This window comes from Lipotes vexillifer, unplaced genomic scaffold, assembly GCF_000442215.2.
Source record: "Lipotes vexillifer unplaced genomic scaffold, Lipotes_vexillifer_v1.1 scaffold690, whole genome shotgun sequence".
Classification (NCBI taxonomy): Eukaryota; Metazoa; Chordata; class Mammalia; order Artiodactyla; family Lipotidae; genus Lipotes; species Lipotes vexillifer.
This window is the reverse complement of record NW_006798376.1, coordinates 89,398-108,006: the sequence shown is the minus strand read 5'-3', so window position 1 is coordinate 108,006 and position 18,609 is coordinate 89,398. Positions and strand designations below refer to the sequence as shown.

The 18,609-nt window shown below is 35.1% G+C and overlaps 1 protein-coding gene across 1 annotated transcript in view; it reads right to left on the bottom strand.

Moving 5' to 3' along the window:
* Window positions 1-18,609, bottom strand: part of PCDH15 (protocadherin related 15) — a gene marked incomplete at its 5' end in the record, with an annotated part of 299,765 nt that overhangs the window by 208,202 nt on the left and 72,954 nt on the right. Inside the window, 2 exons of the mRNA XM_007470315.1 lie at window positions 4,582-4,675; window positions 14,260-14,339. Coding sequence (XP_007470377.1) covers window positions 4,582-4,675; window positions 14,260-14,339 — 174 coding nt within the window. The remainder of the gene's footprint in view (window positions 1-4,581; window positions 4,676-14,259; window positions 14,340-18,609) is intronic.

Genomic DNA, 18,609 nt, shown 5'->3' with positions numbered 1-18,609 from the left:
GTGACGTGGGGTGAGAGGCTAAATAGCTGAGCATAAAGAAGTGACTTAGAGGAAGTGAACCTGAAGAAATTTTGCAGCGGTCATGGGCCTGAGGGGTCAAAAACTGGACTTCTAGCTACTAAGGAGGAGAAGTCCTGGTAAATACCCCATCCTTTCTGTTGCAAAATCAAAGAACATCTTCGTACGTGACACAAGCTGGAAACTGCTCTGTCTAATCAAAGACTGAATATAGCACATGCTTTCTTGGGATCACTGAAGTTCTATACTCTATGAGTAATGCTGCATAACGTCTAGACGAGGCCTTACTCAGATTAAAACTCAATAGTCAAGGGCTTCCCTGATGGCGCAGTGGTTGAGAGTCCGACTGCCGATGCAGTCGGACATGGACATGGGTTCGTCCCCTGGTCCAGGAAGATTCCACATGCCACAGAGCGGCTAGGCCCGTGAGCCATGGCTGCTGAGTCTGCGTGTCCAGAGCCTGTGCTCCGCAATGGGAGAGGCCACAACAGTGAGAGGCCCGCGTACCACAAAAGAAAAAAGAAAAAAAAACCTCAATAGTCAAATTTTGGTTGTATTAAGGTGATCTGTCCTTATTTTAACAGACATATATTAAATCTTCTTTTGAGCAATATAATTTTATTCCAAGCCTTTATAATTTTTCATATATAATGTCCAGTGGTCATTAAAAATATTACCAGGCATAGCAGAGAATTCTTGGGTATTGATAATGGCTTATTTCTTTATTTGTGTACTAGCTACATTGATGGGCTTATTTTGTGAAAATTTATACAGCTATTCAGTATGATTTGTATATATTTCTGTATTTAAAACTCCCAATAAAATTTTATTTAAAGAAATGTCAAAGACAAGCAGAACAGTGTTGTTTAGTCAAAGCCGGGAAACAACCTAAATGCCCACCAATAGTAGATGTTTATATAACAGATTGTGTTTTTTGCACACAACGGAATAACATGTGATACTAAGAATGTACAGACTACATTCACCTCAATGAATTTCAGGAATGTAAGGCTGAGTGTACGAAGTCAGACACAACACAGTACACACTACATGATTCCAAATATATAAATTTCAAAGACTGGCAGAAATACTCCATTGTGATAGAAGTCAGGACAGGGATGACTTTTGTGAAGAAGGTAGAGTAGAAACTGGCACGACTGTAAGGCTGGGCTTCTGGAGTGCTAATTAATTTCTGTTTCTTGTTCTGAATAGTGATTATACAAGTATTTTCACTATGTGAAAATTCATTAAGCTGTACAGTTATGGTTTGTCCACTCTTCTGTGTGCATCTCTCCATGAAATCATTTAATTTAAAGAATGCATGCACATCGACATACACTTGTGTGTAGATGTATATGGATATGTATAAATTTAAATGTCATCTGATTAGATGAAATACAAGTCATGTTATTTTCTCCTTTTAACTTTTATGTATTTTCCAAATTTTCTCTAAGAGAGCTACATTGCTTTAATAACAAAAATCAGTTTAACAAATGTTATTTCTTTAAAAGTTGTGTTAGAGTTAAAGCTAGTAAAAAGATTTAAAGCTAGTAAAAAGATGTGCCTTTATAGTAGCAGTAGTTCCCAATTTGCCTGAGGGTGAAGGAGACATTAAAATGGACAGCTGGGAGCCAAAATCTAAGAGTAGCCATGCTAGAGTTTGCTGACCTTCCTTCTAACTGCTTGCATAATAAAGTGCCAGCCTATCTGTATTTCCTTTACTGGTGTCCATCCTATTCTTTAAAAGTCCCATTCTTGACACTATGGAGTGGGATGATTTCAGCCTATACTGGGTCCTCAAAGGCTGTGGTCTGTAACTAGGTGGTATAAATGAGAACTGGATCACTAGGCGAACTAAGAAGTAAATAACAAATCCACCATTCCTGTGCTAATAGGGGCTGAAATTTATAGACCATATAGATGTATTTATCCATATCTTAGAGATAGTATATGAAATAAAGAATATCCATTTCTCTGGCAGAAATGTAAAGTAATAAACACACAGAGAATAACTTCCAGCTTATATATTTCTTGGAAAGTGGTCTGAAGATCGCTTGCATCAGAATCACTTGGATTATCACTAAAAATGCAGATTTCTGGGCTACACATTAGAACTATTGACTCTATTCTGCAATATTCAAATTATATCTTTGCAATTTGTTTCACATAAATTGCTGGTAATCCTTTAATTTAAGAAAAGTCCATCCACCTGTGTTCTTATTAAATACCTTTCTTAAAACCTGTGATTGTTAAGGCTAAACAGTTAATTTTACTATAATTCTACAAAGGACATAAGTTTAAATATTTAGATAAGAAAAGTGCTATCAAAATATGGGACTATTATTATTTTGTAATTACTTTCTTCTTCAACACCCCACTGTATGTGCACATGTATAAGTCGATCCTTAAAATTATATAAATGATGAAACTAACTGAAGAAGCTTTTGTTTGAAATCTAAATGTTTCTTTCCCTAGTGACATTCTCAGTACACACTTTTGAAAATGAAACAAATTTGCTTAAAAGGATCATAATTTTAAAGCTGAATGAGACCTTATTCATTCTTAAAGAAAGAAAAATTGAGGGAACTAGAAATGCTAAGTGACCTGGCCAAGGAGAATTGAAATTAACAAGTAAATAACTGGAGAGAAAAAAAAAAAAGAAAAAAAGCTCTAGAAAGAACTAAACCACTAATGTTAGCCCAGAACTTATTTTCAGTTTTTTATGTGGCCAAAACCATAATTAGTAGACTGAAACTATGCCAGATAGCTTAATATGCTATTTCTTTTCCATCTTTACTGTTGTCTAAGAAATCTTACTTTTAAGGCCAGAGGTAAAAGGTGCTAGCTAATATTACTTCCATTAATTTCTGATTCATCATGTGACCTATCTCAAATGGCTGACCTAAAACCTCCTTATTAATTTTACTTCACTCTAATTATACCCCTTATTCCATGCTTAATAATTCCCTCTTTTCCTTAAAATTTTCCCCCTCAGTTATTTCCTAGCCAAATTACACATTAAACTTTCATCATAAGTCAAGTTCTCAATTATTTTCTTCTTGAGATTCTCACTGACTTCTTTACATATATCTTATACAGGCACACTATATTAATTAAGGGGATTGCATATGTAAAACATAATCTTAGATTTTATTTTTATTGACTCACCTAACCTCTAAGTGCCTTCTCTTGGCCTCACTATTTACTAAAACTGTTTTGTATATTTTATTTTCCACATATAGCTGTTTATCTAATGTTTGAAAAGTGGCAAATAGCTTATTATGGGCAGATTGTTCACCAAATTTAAGTAATTATCCTTACCTATTTTTCTAATTTTTAATTAAGATGATAAAACTGTCTAGTATCAATTTTGTATGGTAAATTTTCTACAGCAATCCTCCTCAAAAAAGCGTGAGGAGAGCATTATATACCCCCATCCAGTCTATTTTTTGATCAAAGAAGTCATTTCAAGTAAACTGGAGATACACTGCTATTTGAACTGGGTGAGTCTTCTAGACACTTATACTGAATTTGAAATTATTTCTAGAGAAAAGTGCTGAGTTGGCCCATATGCACTAGACTAAAGACAAAAGCTACTTTGTGGCATAGAAATGGTGGAAAAAACAGTCTAATAAAGCACTGCCAACGAATGCATTGTTACAGTGCTTAAAAATCAGAATAGTGGTAGTTGTGGATAGGTAGATTGAAGAATACAATCAAATGACTTTAAAACACACCTACATGACTAAACAATTTATTTATTTTTAATACTAATTTTTAGGTGCAGAGGAAATAAAATTTATCTTCTCTAGAATTATGGGCCCTTTTAAACCATTTCAATCATCAAGGATTAGTCAAGATTCCGAGCGCCGCTTACAAATAACCTATAGAATCAGTCAACTTGGTTTCCTAAGTGCTTCAAGGTACTTATGCACAAATTCCCTTCCCTCCACTGTCCCCCACCCTCAAAAATGTGACTTTAAAGGAAATAGATTCCAACATGGTAAAACTGCCAGAACTGCCAGTGCTGTGCTGGTGATGGACACAATGAAATACTTCTTAGACTAAGTTAGATATCATTTTCCCCATAAATTAGCTAAGAGAGTAAATTCCATGTATCTATTCTGTCAAGTCAAAGTTGCAGCTCCATAACAAATTCAGAATATAGGTTCATTGATTAAAAGAGCCCATTGGAGGGCTCCCTGGTGGTGCAGTGGTTGAGAGCCCGCCTGTCGATGCAGGGGACATGGGTTCGTGCCCCGGTCTGGGAAGATCCCACATGCCGTGGAGTGGCGGGGCCCGTGAGCCATGGTTGCTGAGCCTGCATGTCCGGAGCCTGTGCTCCGCAACGGGAGAGGCCACAACAGTGAGAGGCCCACGTACCGCAAAAGAGCCCATTGGAGAAAAAAGCACTTTGAGTAATTTTAAGTAGTTGCTCCAAATGAAAAAGAGATTAATTCATGAATTCATGACTGTAATAAGTTGTTTTAGAGTATAAACTACAAGTTTCTCTCAGTTCCTTTAGGACTATTTTTAAAACCCTTTCCCAAAGAGAGTACTCACCCCATCTGGCCTGCCATCATTAGCAGTGACGATCAGAATGTAGCGATCAGTGCTTTCCCTGTCCAGTGCTTTCCCTAAGGTTAGAATCCCAGTACTAGTGACAGAGAAAACAAACAAACACATGAGACAGAAAAAGATATTATGTCACAGGGAGTCTTTCTACTATTGTGAACTACTTTTGATAGTTTTTTTTTTTTTTTCGTTTCAGCAAACATAGCTTGAGTATTTGAGATGAACGATTCTAGGATTCATGCTGAAAACTGAAAAAGGTTTTTAAGGCTGTTGAGCCTCTTAGCAATAATGAAAAATTGCCAAACTGAATGAGATAAGTGAGTTGATTCTGTAGCCGCCAAGGAAAAAAAACAAAACAAAACAAACTATGCTCAATTCATTACAGGAAGAAAGATATCTATCTTGTTTGTGATTACTTCAAAGGTAAAAGAGTCCATTAATCTTTAGCAGTTTCATAATGCTTTGAGTAAAAAAGTGATTTCTTTAATCTATATCACCACTCCCATTCATTGTCACATATGTGACCATTATGGAAATGAAAACATCTAAATTTCATCTTTGATTAAATCATAGAGACTAAAATTTTTCTTCTTTCCAAATTTCAAAATATCTGAGTCTTACTGTAGAAAATTAGAAAATATACAGTGGAATATTAAAACTTTCATAGATATTATGGGTTTTTTAATATTTCTTTGTATTCTCTATTATAACCACACTTAAATACATTATAATTGCTTTCAAAAGAGCACTCAGGCTGCATATTTTACATTCTTTTCAAGATAATATAATTTTATGAACATTCGTTCTCTCATTTTACAATTTATAAAAACAAACTCTTTTGTTGATACACTAACAATTTTACCATTTTGTTATTCTCTTGAAATTTAGATATTTCTTAAGTATTATGTATAATGGGAGATGATCAGCCTTTGGGAAAATTCTCATACTTAGAATACTTTTAATACTAATTCTTAACCTTCTCACTGTTTAGAATACATACTTTCAGATATTTAAGCTTTTATTCTCCCACGTAACTTGTTTTATAACACTTTGGCCGCTTATTATGTTCTCTAAAACAAGTTCTACATTTATGTCTTAGATATTACAATCTGACATTGTACATGGCATTTTAATTAAGGTCTAACAAGTATCTACTGTGAAGGAGAGGTTACATTAATTTAACAAAACATTAAAATATTTATCAAGTATAAAAGCATAATTTGTTTCTGATAGATAAAAGGCTTTCATTTTAATGCAAGTGCTTTTGTTGTTACAGTGGAATTTAAGCAATCTGCACCACATATGGTAGTTGAGTACAGAGAGTCAATGCCAAGGAATCAAAATCAGAGTCACAGTTACTCTGTTTTATTTTATTGTTGTTATTGATATGGACTAAAAAAAAAGTTCTAAACATATGGTATGACTATGAAAAACTGACTTTGCTCCTTGTACATTTTAAAATGTTTTGTCCAAATAACTGAAAACCAATTCCCAGAGTAGTTTGTAACAATCAAATTTGGATCAACTTCCCACACTGCAGATGGTTCAGATAACTCCATTCTAAAATGACATTCAAAGAGAAAAGTAAATCATTTATTGCTTCTGAGACTTATTCACAAGTAACTTAAGAAATCTGAAAATCTATCCATAGTAAAATGAAAGAAAGAAGAAAATTCAGTTATTGTTTTCCATTTTTCTCCTCAGTTTAAGCTTCGACTCTATATTATGCCTTGTATATTAAATTAGAAAATCACTAGAAATTTATATTGTATTAGAATTCAGAGCCATATTATACCTAAGTAGCTTATTTTTCATAGTCTGGTAATTATTATGGAAATAGTTCTTTGCTTAAGATGATGTGTGCCTTGTGTCCCAATGTCATAGACAGACAGGATATTTGGGAAATGGAAAAAGAGAGAAAAAAAAGGTAATGTCTTTTGGTATTCATAACTGAAAGACTAGCTTATGAGTACACACAAGCATCCTTCCACAAAGTTCCAGAAATAATTGGAAAGGAGGACGCTTGCTACCAGCTGGATGGAAGCTATAGAGCAGTATACATTAGGCTGCATTTAGAAATGCAGTAAATCTTATCAGTCTATATACTAAAAATACATAAGAATGACTCCTGATAAAACATCAATAATAGTGCTACTTAAATTTTACATAATTGAAAATATATTGCACAGGAGTGATGTCAGTAAAAATGGTGATGTAGACAGCTTGAAGAGGTGGTCTCTCCACAGAAGCATTGAAAAATGAAGCAGGAAAAATCAGAAACAACTTTGATAGGACTCTGGAAAACAGTCAAAGGTTGACAGCACCCAAATGAAGGTAGAATTAAGAAAAAGGCAACTTAAAAATTGTAGTAAAGATTTGTTCCATTTTTACTTGTCCTTGCCCCAGCCCTTCCTGGCTTAGAGTAGTCTTAAAGATGTGGTCAACATTCCCAGTGTGCTACTCTGGTCCTTGTTTCTGGAGGCAGCAAAACTATCCTTATTCACAAAGAATTGTGTTTATCTATCCCAACTGGTCTGGAGGCTGCCTGAAGGAATAATACATGGTTTTTGTCTTGTTTTGCCTAACTCAGAATTCACTCAAGGTGGAAAAGCAGTGGGTATTCCTGGAAAACAGTGTAAGTCAGGGAGCAACCTGCAGCCATCTGAAGCAATAGTTTATGTTTGAGGCATACAGTGGAACACCAAAAGCCTGGCAGGAAAAACTGGGTAGAGAGTTTCTTGGAAAATTAGGGCATTCAAAAGTGCCCATGTATACTGGTGAATAGAATTGAGAGTCCAGAAATGAATCCATACGTCTGTGGCCAGTTGATTTTCAGCAAAAATGCCAAGACCATTCAATAGGGAAAGGACAGGCTTTACAACAAATGGTGCTGGGGAAATTGGATAGGCACATGCAAAAGAACGAAGTTGGACCCGGGAAAGAATAATCTCTTCAACGAACAGTGCTGGGACAACTGGAGATCTAGGTGCAAAAGAACGTAATTGGACTATCTCATACCATATATAAAATTTAACTCAAAATGGATCAAAAATCTATATGTAAGTACTGAAACCATAAAACTCTTAGACAAAAGCATAGGGATAAATTTTTATGATTGGGGGTTTGATAATGTATTCTTAAATATGATAACAACAGCATGAACAGCACAAAGAAAAATAGGGCTTCCCTGGTGGCGCAGTGGTTAGGAATCTGCCTAACAATGCAGGGGACAGGTGTTCCAGCCCTGGTACAGGAAGATCCCACGTGCCGCGGAGAAACTAAGCCCATGTGCTGCAACTACTGAGCCTGCGCTCTAGAGCCTGTGAGCCACAACTACTGAAGCCCGCATGCCACAACTACTGTAGCCCGTGCACCTAGAGCCCATGCTCCACAACAAGAGAAGCCAATGCAGTGAGAAGCCTGCGCACTGCAAAAAAGAGTAGCCCCCAGCTCGCTGCAACTAGAGAAAGCCTGTGCACAGCAACAAAGACCCAACACAGCCAAAAATAAATAAATAAAATAAATTAAAAATAAGTAAATAAATAAACAGAATAGCAATAGCCTATGTATTTTTAAAAAAAGAAAAATAGATATATTGATCTTCCTCAAATTAAAAATTTTCTGTGCATCGAAGTACAGTATCAAGAAAGTTAAAAAAACCCTGCAAAATGGGAGAAAATATTTGCAAATCATATATCTGATAAGGGTCTGGTTCTCCACATATATAAAGGACTCCATACAACTCTACACCAAAAAGGACCAACAACCCAATTAAAAAATAGGCAAAGAATAGATACTTCTCCAAAGAAGATACACAAATGGCAAATTAGCACATGAAAACATGCTCAACATCATTAGTCATCAGGGGAATACAAATCAAAGCTACAAGGAAATAGTACTTCATACTCACTAGAATAATTAACAAAACAGATGGGAAAATAATGTGTTGATGAAAACACGGAGGTATTGAAACACTTGTACATTGCTGGTGGGAATGTAAAATGGTTCAATCACTATGGGAAACAGTTTGGCAGTTCCTCAAAAAGTAAATGATTACAATATGACCCAGCAATTCCAATTCTGGGTATACATTCAAAAGAATTGAAAACAGGTGCTTAAATACATGTATATTTGTGTGTGCTTAAATACATGTATCTATGTGTGTCTGTATGTGTGTGGATATTAGCAGTATCCACAATGACCAAAACAGAAAAACAGCCCAAATTTCCATCAATGTATGAACGGATAAACAAACTGCTGTGTACACATGTAACAGAATATTATGCAGTTATAAAAAGGAAAGAAGTACTGAGATATGCTTCAACATGGAAGAACTCTGAAACATTAGGCTAAGTGAAAAAAGCCAGACACAAAAGGTCACATACTGTGTCATTCTATTTATAGGAAATATCCAAAATAAATAAATCCATAGAGGCAGAACACAACTTGGTGGTTGTCAGTGGTGGAGGGGAAGGGCAAGTAGGGAGTAACTGCTTAACGGGGTTGTGTTTCCTTTTGGAATGATGACGATGTTCCTGAACTAGATAGTCGTACAACATTGTGAGTCTACTAAATGCCACTGAATTGTTAACTTTAAAATGGTTAATTTTATGCTATGTGAATTGAACCTCAATTATATTAATTATATTGCACAGAATTCCCTCACCAAACACTGAGGTTATATTCCTGAAATGTATTGCGATTCACAAAATCAAGCTCTTTTATACAATGAGTTGGTTTGCCAAACCATAAAAATGGTGTTCAAAAGTTGTTTAAACAATGTAGATAAAAAGTAGTAGAGGGTATCTACTTCCAAACAAACCAACCTTCTATTTAAGTGTTCATTTTCCCAAACTGCATCATTTATTAGGAAATATTGCAGCAGCATAATTATGCACTGAAAGAGATTATCTCACAGGTTTCATGCTTTGTATTCTTCCATTAATCTTTTTCAATACCTTCTACTGATTGTGATTAACATCATTTATACTTACAAGTGTCTGAGTCTTTGGCAGATTTATCATGCTGATTTGGGCATCATTTTTCAGGCCTTAAAATGATATTTAGAGAGGGTAAAATGTACCTCAAAATGTGTGATTGCTTCTAGTTTGATATGGCATTCCATGTTGAACAGTAATTAGTGATTAACAAACACAGACCAACAGAAAGAGTTAGATAAGGTAAGATTCAGGTTAAGATGATGGAGGCATGAACCAGCTGTGTGAGAAGGGTGATCTGAGCATATATTTTAAGAGTAGAGCTTACAGAAAAATATGCATATCATCTTTCTTACATGTTAATCTTCAGTGTAGCTCAAACTGATATGAAAAACATAAGCTTTAAATTTAGTGTCAAAATTAATTTATTCACATAGAGAGAAATAAAAATGCCAGTGAAGATATAAAATTTTCAAATAAAGCTCTAACAAGGGGCAGAAATAATTCTGAGGTTCTTTTGTTTAGCACTTAGCCTTTAAGTGTTACATCACATGCCTTATGCTACAATGATGACATCAGTAAGAATTCCTCAATTTCCTGCAATAAATAACAAATATTTTGCCATAATACTTGCAGAGGAAGTTTCTTTACATCTTGCTTAAATATTTACTTATAAATGAATGTTTGCTGAATAAATATTTGCTGAATCATATGCAACTATTAGCACAGACATAAAAAGTTATTAAATTAATGCATTACACTACAGAACCATAAAGATCTGGCCATTTAATACATAACATTAACTGATTTACATAATGAATGATTGTGATCTTTAAGGAACAAGCATTTTTCTTTAAAGAATAAGTTTCTTTCCTGGCCATATGACTAATCCAATTCATTAAAATGTCATACATTGTGAACAGAAAAACAAATACCGTATGCTAACACATATATATGCAATCAAAAAAAAAAAGGGGTCTGATGAACCTAGGGGCAGGACAGGAATAAAGACACAGACATAAAGAACGGACTTGCGGATGTGGGGAGGGGGAAGGGTAAGCTGGGACGAAGTGAGAGAGTAGCATTGACATATATACACTACCAAATGTAAAATGGATAGCTAGTGGGAAGCAGCCGCATGGCACAGGGAGATCAGCTAGGTGCTTTGTGACCACCTAGAGGGTTGGAATAGGGAGGGCGGGAAGGAGACCCAAGAGGGCGTTGATATGGGGATATATATACACATAAAGCTGATTCACTTTGTTATACAGCAGAAACTAACACAACATTGTAAAGAAATTATACTCCAATAAAGATGTTAAAAAAAAATAAAGCTATGACACTGAAAAAAATGTATACAACAATTCAACACTTGGTAAATCCACACTAGCACTGAAATGAATATTCATTACAACTAATATTTTTTAAAGAATTAAAAAAATGTTTTGGTATATTTGTATTTCAATGGAAAAAAAAAGGTAAGGTAATGAATGGTATTGTAATGATTATTGTTAAAATTGGCATTATAGCATAAAATAATATTTAATGTAAACAATGAGCAAGTACTTTTTTTGTTGTTTTAAGAAGGAAAATGTAACCAAAATCACTATTTATATGAACTGAAGCATCTGATAAGACAGAACATGATTTCTTTTCTATTATTTTTTGAGAGAGCATCTGAATTATTCAAATCCTTAAAACTTACATAGAAGTGGTGATGCAAATTTGCACAAGTATCTCAGAAGTTTCAAAGAGGGAAGGGATTAAAATATCAATATTTCCCCCATTTCAAATGTGTTGAAATATATTGCTAAGGGTCTAGCCTATCCTATAATTATCAATGGGAACAACAGCAATGAAGTGGCTGAAATAAAATTACCATAAGATAAAAGGCAATGAGCGCAGTGTACTGGACCCTGAATATCATCAACAGAGACCATACAATCATCACAGAGTCCTGCCCTACTCTAGCTGTCCAGAAGAAGTTTGCATTTAAGAATATTTCTGTCTGTTTAGGTCAATTCAGACAAAGAGGATGCTGCACTGACATCTTTCACACTTTAAAGAACCTCTGTAACCAACTAGGTGTGTCTGTTTGGTTTCAAAAGCATAAATTAGAGAGTAGTAGACAAACACTTGTTAGGGTAGCAGCACGAGTGAGAATGTCTTTGATAAAACTGGTAGCTCATTAGATTTCACAACCAGCGGTTTTAAAATCCTTCAGCATCAAGAGAAAAACAGATAAACACAGGAATGGAAATCTTTAACAGAGAAAGTAAGACTAGGGCAGGTGAAAACTTCACTGTTTTCTTATTTTTATCAGTTTTATTAACATAATTTACATATCATTGAATTCACCCATTTAAAGTGTACAATTCAATAAATTTTAGCATATTTTCAAGAGTAGTTCAACCATCACCACAATCAATTTTAGAATATTTTCACCACTGTACCCATTAGCAGTCATTCCCTATTCTCTGTCAGCCCCCAGCCTCAGGCAACCAGTAGTCCACTTTCTGTCTCTACAGATTGGCCTATTCTGGACATTTAATACAAATGGGATCATACAAAATGTGGTCTTTTGTGAATGACTTCTTTCATTTAGTATGTTTTCAAGGTTCATGCATGTTTCAGTACTTAATTCTCCTTTATTGCTGAATAATATTCCACTGTATGGATACACATTTTGTTAATTCATTTCATCTGTAGACAGACATTTGGGTTGTTTTCCACATTTTGCCATTGTAAATAATTCTGTTATAAACATTTCTGTGCAACTTTTTACGTGGACATAACATTTTCATTTCTCTTGAATAGACACGAGTGGAATTGCTGAGTTATATGGTAACTCTATGTTTAACATTTAGAGGAAATGAGAAATAGTTTTCCAGAGTGTACATTTTACATTCCCACCAGAAATATATGAGAATTCTGATATTTCCACATCTTCACCCATGTATGCTATTCCCTTTGTTTTTCATTATAGCTATTATAAGAGGATGTGAAGTGGTATTTCATAATTGTAATTTGATTTCCCTAATGACTAGTGATTATGAACATATTTCCACATGCTTACTGGCCATTCATATATCTTTGAAGAAATGTCTATTTAAATTCTTGTTCATTTTTACTTAGATTATTTATCTGCTTATTTTTGAGATATACTAGTTCTTTACATATTCTTCATATATTTAAAATATTTTCTTTCAGTCTGTGGAGTTGTCTTTCACATTCTTGATGGTGCCATTTGAATCACATTTTTTCAAATTTTGATGAGGTGCAACTTATTAGTCTTTTTCTTAATCACTTTTGCTTTTTGTTTCATATCTAAGAAATATTGCCTAACCCAAATCATGATTTACATCTGTATTTTCTTCTTCATTATATAGTTTAATCTCTTATATTTAGGTCTGTGATTCACTTTGAGTTAATTTTTACAGATGGTGTGAGGTAAAGACCCAACTTCATTCCTTTGCATGCTGTCTCAGCTTCATTTATTGAAAAGATTATTCTTTCCTAATTAGACTGTCTTGGCCTTTTTTTTTTGGAAATCAATGGACCATAAATATTAGGGGTTATTTTTGGATTCTTAAGTTTATCCTAGTAATCCAGACATCTATTCTTATACCAGTACCACACAGTCCTGATTACTGTTAAAGTGTCCCTTTTACAAAGTTTTCTTTCTTTAAGAATGATTGTAAATTATAATTACTTATGATTAGCATGTACCTACGGGGGAAAATTCAAAATAGTAAATCTCTCCGTTTTTTAAATGGAAGTTTATTCATCTGTGAAATCTAAAAATCTGGGAAATATTGTATCCAGGCATACAAACTCATGGCTGTACCACCTTCGTCAATGCAAATTTGCACGTGTTTTTTTCTTACAAGATCAAGTGACCACACAGGGTTCTCTTGATTTGGCATTGTGTACCACATGTTCCTGAGACTGAAGCACAGCCTGGCTAATTTGTCAAAATTTTTCACTTTATACTCATGGGCTACATTTAGATTTCCATCCTTTTAGGGAGTAAAACCACTCAGGACCACACAGAAAACATCAGAAAGATAGCAAGAACATCTCTTTGACAGCCAGCCACACGAAAAAACAGAGCGGCTACTTTGCTATTGAAGAAGAGAAACAAAGCTAACGTCAATGCCGTCTTTACTGCCTGCTTTCTGTTTCCTCAATAGTTATGACTGACATTATCTCTGACATGTTCAGAGAGGTGAGTAGAAGGACATGGACATAGACCTCAAAGGGGCTTAGAATGGGCATGAAATATTTTTATCTTAGCTTTTTTAGAGTATACCTATATTACTCAAAAATTGAAGGATGGACTTTGGTGGCACCTTAAATGTATCTGAATTACACTTTTTCTTACAAAATTCCCTTTGAACAATTTAGTGCCAAGTTACTCTTTGTAGAACTATCCTTGTTATTATGAGTAGCTGACAATTTTAAAGGGATCTAATTAATCCCGGGTTATACCTGCAAATGAACTGTTTCCACCTCAGTGGATTTTACCTAGTAAAATTTTTTTAAATAAATGATGATTTCTGGATTCAGAATTATCCCCCACAGCTCTCATTAACACTCGTAGAAAAGAACAGTAAAATAAAACTATAAACAGCTGAAAGTCTCTGATTAGAAGTCTGTCCTCTTGCTACCAATACACTGTTTAACATTTTAAAAAGAAAAATAAATTTAGAAATTATTTTTAACTTACGTTTCTGAAAGATTAAAAACTCGCTGTGGATCTCCATTCTCAATGGCATATGTTATTGGATCTCCCTCTCGATCAGTTGCCTTCAGAGAGAAAACATACTTTATCAAGTAATTGATACGTCTTCCATTCAGTACAGTGTAATATAGAAACTTGAAATTAACAGCACAGAAGATCCATGATACCTTAAAGTTTAAAGATGAAAACACGGGCAAATGGCTAGATGTAAAATAAAGAATTTCATATCTGATCCCAGCATTTCTGTCATTTTATGTCATCTGAAAGTTGTAACAATGAATAAGAATAGTATCTCCTGAATGTATACATAATCTTATCTGGTAGGGAAATACAGTAATGATTTTCCTATGGTTTACTTATTTAATTTTATATGAATAATTCAAACAAATTTGTTGGAGTCTACATAAATGTTTACAGTGTCAAGAAATTATTTAATGCACTATTTTTTCTTTTTCTGCTCAGAATATATTGTCTGCAAAGCTTTATGGTTAAGAATTCTGAATCTGGAGCCAGAGAGCCTGAATATAAAATTGGGCTCCATTTACTAATTGTGTGATTGTTTCTTAATTTCTTCATTTGTAAAATGAGAACTATAACAATATAAAAGTTAATAGACGTTGAGAGGTTTAAGTGAAATAATCTATATTAAAACACATAGACTAAATCTGGCATATTGTAAGTTTCAGTAAATATTAACCTTTTTTTCCCTTCTTCACTCAAGTCATAGTAGAAAAAATCTACAGCTTCTGACTTTGAGTTCTGAGTTTCTCTTACCCAAAATAAAGATACACACTGGATATTGTGGCACTGGAGTCTGGGATTTTACCATCTAAAATATCCAATAATTTCCTTTTCAATTATCCATTAAGTCCCCTTATGGAAGACTTGGGTGAAGAAAGAAATCTGGATGATATAAAAGGGATGGGCGGGCTTCCCTGGTGGTGCAGTGGTTGAGAGTCCGCCTGCCGATGCAGGGGATACGGGTTCGTGCCCCGGTCTGGGAAGATCCCACATGCTGTGGAGCGGCTGGGCCCGTGAGCCATGGCCGCTGAGCCTGCTCGTCCGGAGCCTGTGCTCCACAATGGGAGAGGCCACAACAGTGAGAGGCCCACATACCGCAAAAAAAAAAAAAAAAAAAAAAAAAAAAAAAGGGATGGGCGAGGGATCTGCCTAAGCATGACCCCAGGGGGAGGGGAAATATTGTTTATTTATCAGTTACTCGGCTGGCAGAGATACCAACCTCTCTGACGGGCAGGCACTGCCCTGAAGTTGGCAGGACCTACAAAAGTGGTGGTTATGTTGGGTCTTTTCAAACACCGGACGATAACCGTCCCAGCCATAAGAGGCTGATTATGAAATCCCATGTCCAGACCAACAGGGAGCACTGTTTCTGCAGGTAGACTAGATGGCTTTGACATGGATTTCAGAGCCCTGGTCATGGGACAGCCCTATCAGCTACCACAGTGGATGGGTGGCCAGAAACCTCTCTTGGACCACATAAACTCCAGAGCCCAGGGACAACTGAATAATAACATAATATTTACTAAATGCCAGGTTTTGTGGGAGAAGCTTTGTAGGATTAGTTAAAAGTGTCTCCTCCATAAAACACTCCCTTCACATGGCTTCCGTAACATCCTATTCTCCTGCTTTTAATTCTACCTTATCAGCTACTACCTCTTTTCCTTGGCTGATTTTTCCTCATCTATAAGACATATTTACATAGGATGCTCCAAAGGTTTGTTCTTGGACTTCACTTACCTTGTCAACCTCATCCAACTGCAGAGCTTTAAAACTCTTTCTATGTTGAAGACTCTCATATCTCTAAACCAGCCCTGTCCTCTGAATTTCAGACCTATATCCAATTGCCTGTTTGATCCCCAATTAGATCAATTATAAACACCTCCAATTTTAAATGTTAAAACTCCCCAATCCTGATCTCTCTCTGCTACTCTCCCACTGCTCAAGAAGACAACAACCTGCTGCTTTCAGTATTCATTATCTCAGTAAATAGCAGAAACTACATCCTTCTACTTGCTTGACCTTAACTGAACATTCTTACTCCCCAGGGTAATCGTTCGCAAATTCCATTGGGTCTATATTTAGAATATCTGCAGTTATCTGGCTATCTCTGAACTCCAAATACCATCTCCCTCATGGATTATGTAATAACCATCTGACTAGTGCTCCTGCTTTCTCCTTTGCACCTTCACCGCAGCCCTTTTTTTTTTTTTTTTGCGGTACGCGGGCCTCTCACTGCTGTGGCCTCTCCCGTTGTGGAGCACAGGCTCCGGACGCACAGGTTCAGCGGCCATGGCTCATGGGCCCAGCCGCTCCGCGGCATGCAGGATCCTCCCAGACTGGGGCACGAACCCGTGTCCCCTGCATCGGCAGGTGGACTCAACCACTGCGCCACCAGGGAAGCCCCGCAGCCCATTTTTAATTAAGCAAAGTAACCATTTTTCCCAGGCCAAGATTTTATTTCTTAGTAAGGCTATGGCATTATTATGCATTATTACACACACACACACACACACACACACACAAATGGAATAAAATAAAATAGTAAAATATAATGAAATAATAAACTACTTATGATAATACCTTTGAAACATTCAAATTAAATCTAAAACTTTAAATTTCATTAAATTAATTATAATGTAAGGGCAAGGGCAGAGAGTAAGAAACAAAATAATTAAACACCTACACACAGTCAATGGGATTAATAGTACATGGTTGATATTTTCCCCTTGTTTTTTGTCCTTTTCCAGACAAGTATTAATAAAAAAGATAAAATGGAACTACAAATAATGATACTCGGTTAACTTACTGGAGAAACAGAATTATGCTGTATCTGGAGACTACATTTTATCACTAAAAAGTTCACACTAAATGTTTTCTGTTGTTTTCCTCTTTCAATCAGTCATTTTAATGTCATACTGTTATAGATATTATCAATTTCTTTTTGTTTGTTTTTGGTATATGGTTATTGTTGTTGTTTTTGAGAGAAAATTTATTGTCTTGTGTTTTTATAAAAGCCAGAAGAAATAGATTTGAAGCAAGATAACTTTGTGTAAACCACTTTAACTCTAGATTAATGTTAAACCTTTCTTCTAATGTATCAGATCTACTCTAATATTTAATATTATTTTCGTGGGATGAGAGCACTGTGAATGCTTGTAACTTTGTTTATACAAGTCATTATTTTGTTAAGTTACTAAAATAACAATAGAGAGGAATTCCTAGAGGACTCTCAATGTTTTTTTCAGCCCAATTAATTACTTTCAATCCCTGAAGTACCGTGGAATATTTCTTCAGTTTTGTTTGACCATTTAAATACCTCAAACTTTTAAGAATTGTTAGAGCCAATAATCTGCCTATTTCATTCACATGTGAGGTTGTGCCCTTACTGGAAACTTTGAAGACCCAGGATTTAGAAGATAATCCTATTTGATTGTTTTCTTCTTTTTATCCTCTTAGCCAATCCTTTGTTGTTGTTTCAGGATCTGTGGCAAACAGTGTAGTAATTAGGGAGGATTCATAATTTCTCGGTCAACTAAACAAGGGGGAATGGTGCTGTCTAGATCAGAGTTCTGAAATCTATCCATTACATGTGTTAGCACTTGTTTAAATACCATGTATCTCTATGTACCAACATCAAAAGGGAGAAATAATGCACAATAATTGGAAAAATCAGCAGAAACAATAATTCTTGGAGTATTAAGATTTGATAATGTGCATATGTGTGACTTAAAATATATTTCTAAAAACATCTTTAAAATAGTTTTTTTTCTATATATGAGTCTAGCCAGCCTTCCCTACATGATGGGCAGAGATTTATATATGATATAGAATAGTGAATCCTTAAGTTAAAATTTTCTGACTGCTTATTAGATGTCAGACATTATATTTGCATGCCTTATCTCTTTTAAGCCTTGCAATAACCTTATAGTCAAAAGGGAAATGCAGAAGACTTCAATTCTATTACTCTCTCTGTCACCATTCCAATTAGAGTTTCGTATAAGTAACTGGAAGATACACCTTTTTTTTTTAATCTAGAGATAATAGTGACTGTTTCATCTTTAAAAAGGAGAGTCTACTATTAGTTAATATTTTCCATAATATAACAGATAGGAATTACTCAGCCTTAGTACAAAAACATTTCTTATGCCTTTATTTTTGATCAGTCAATTCTGATACGAGCCCTTTATTCAAGATCTGAGAGAAGTATAACAGTAGTCATCTCCCCTGGGCTTATCATAGAGTTTACTGGGTAGGCTGTGGAGCCAAGCACCTGGGTTCCAGACCTGGTTATACTATTATCTCTCAGGCAAGATA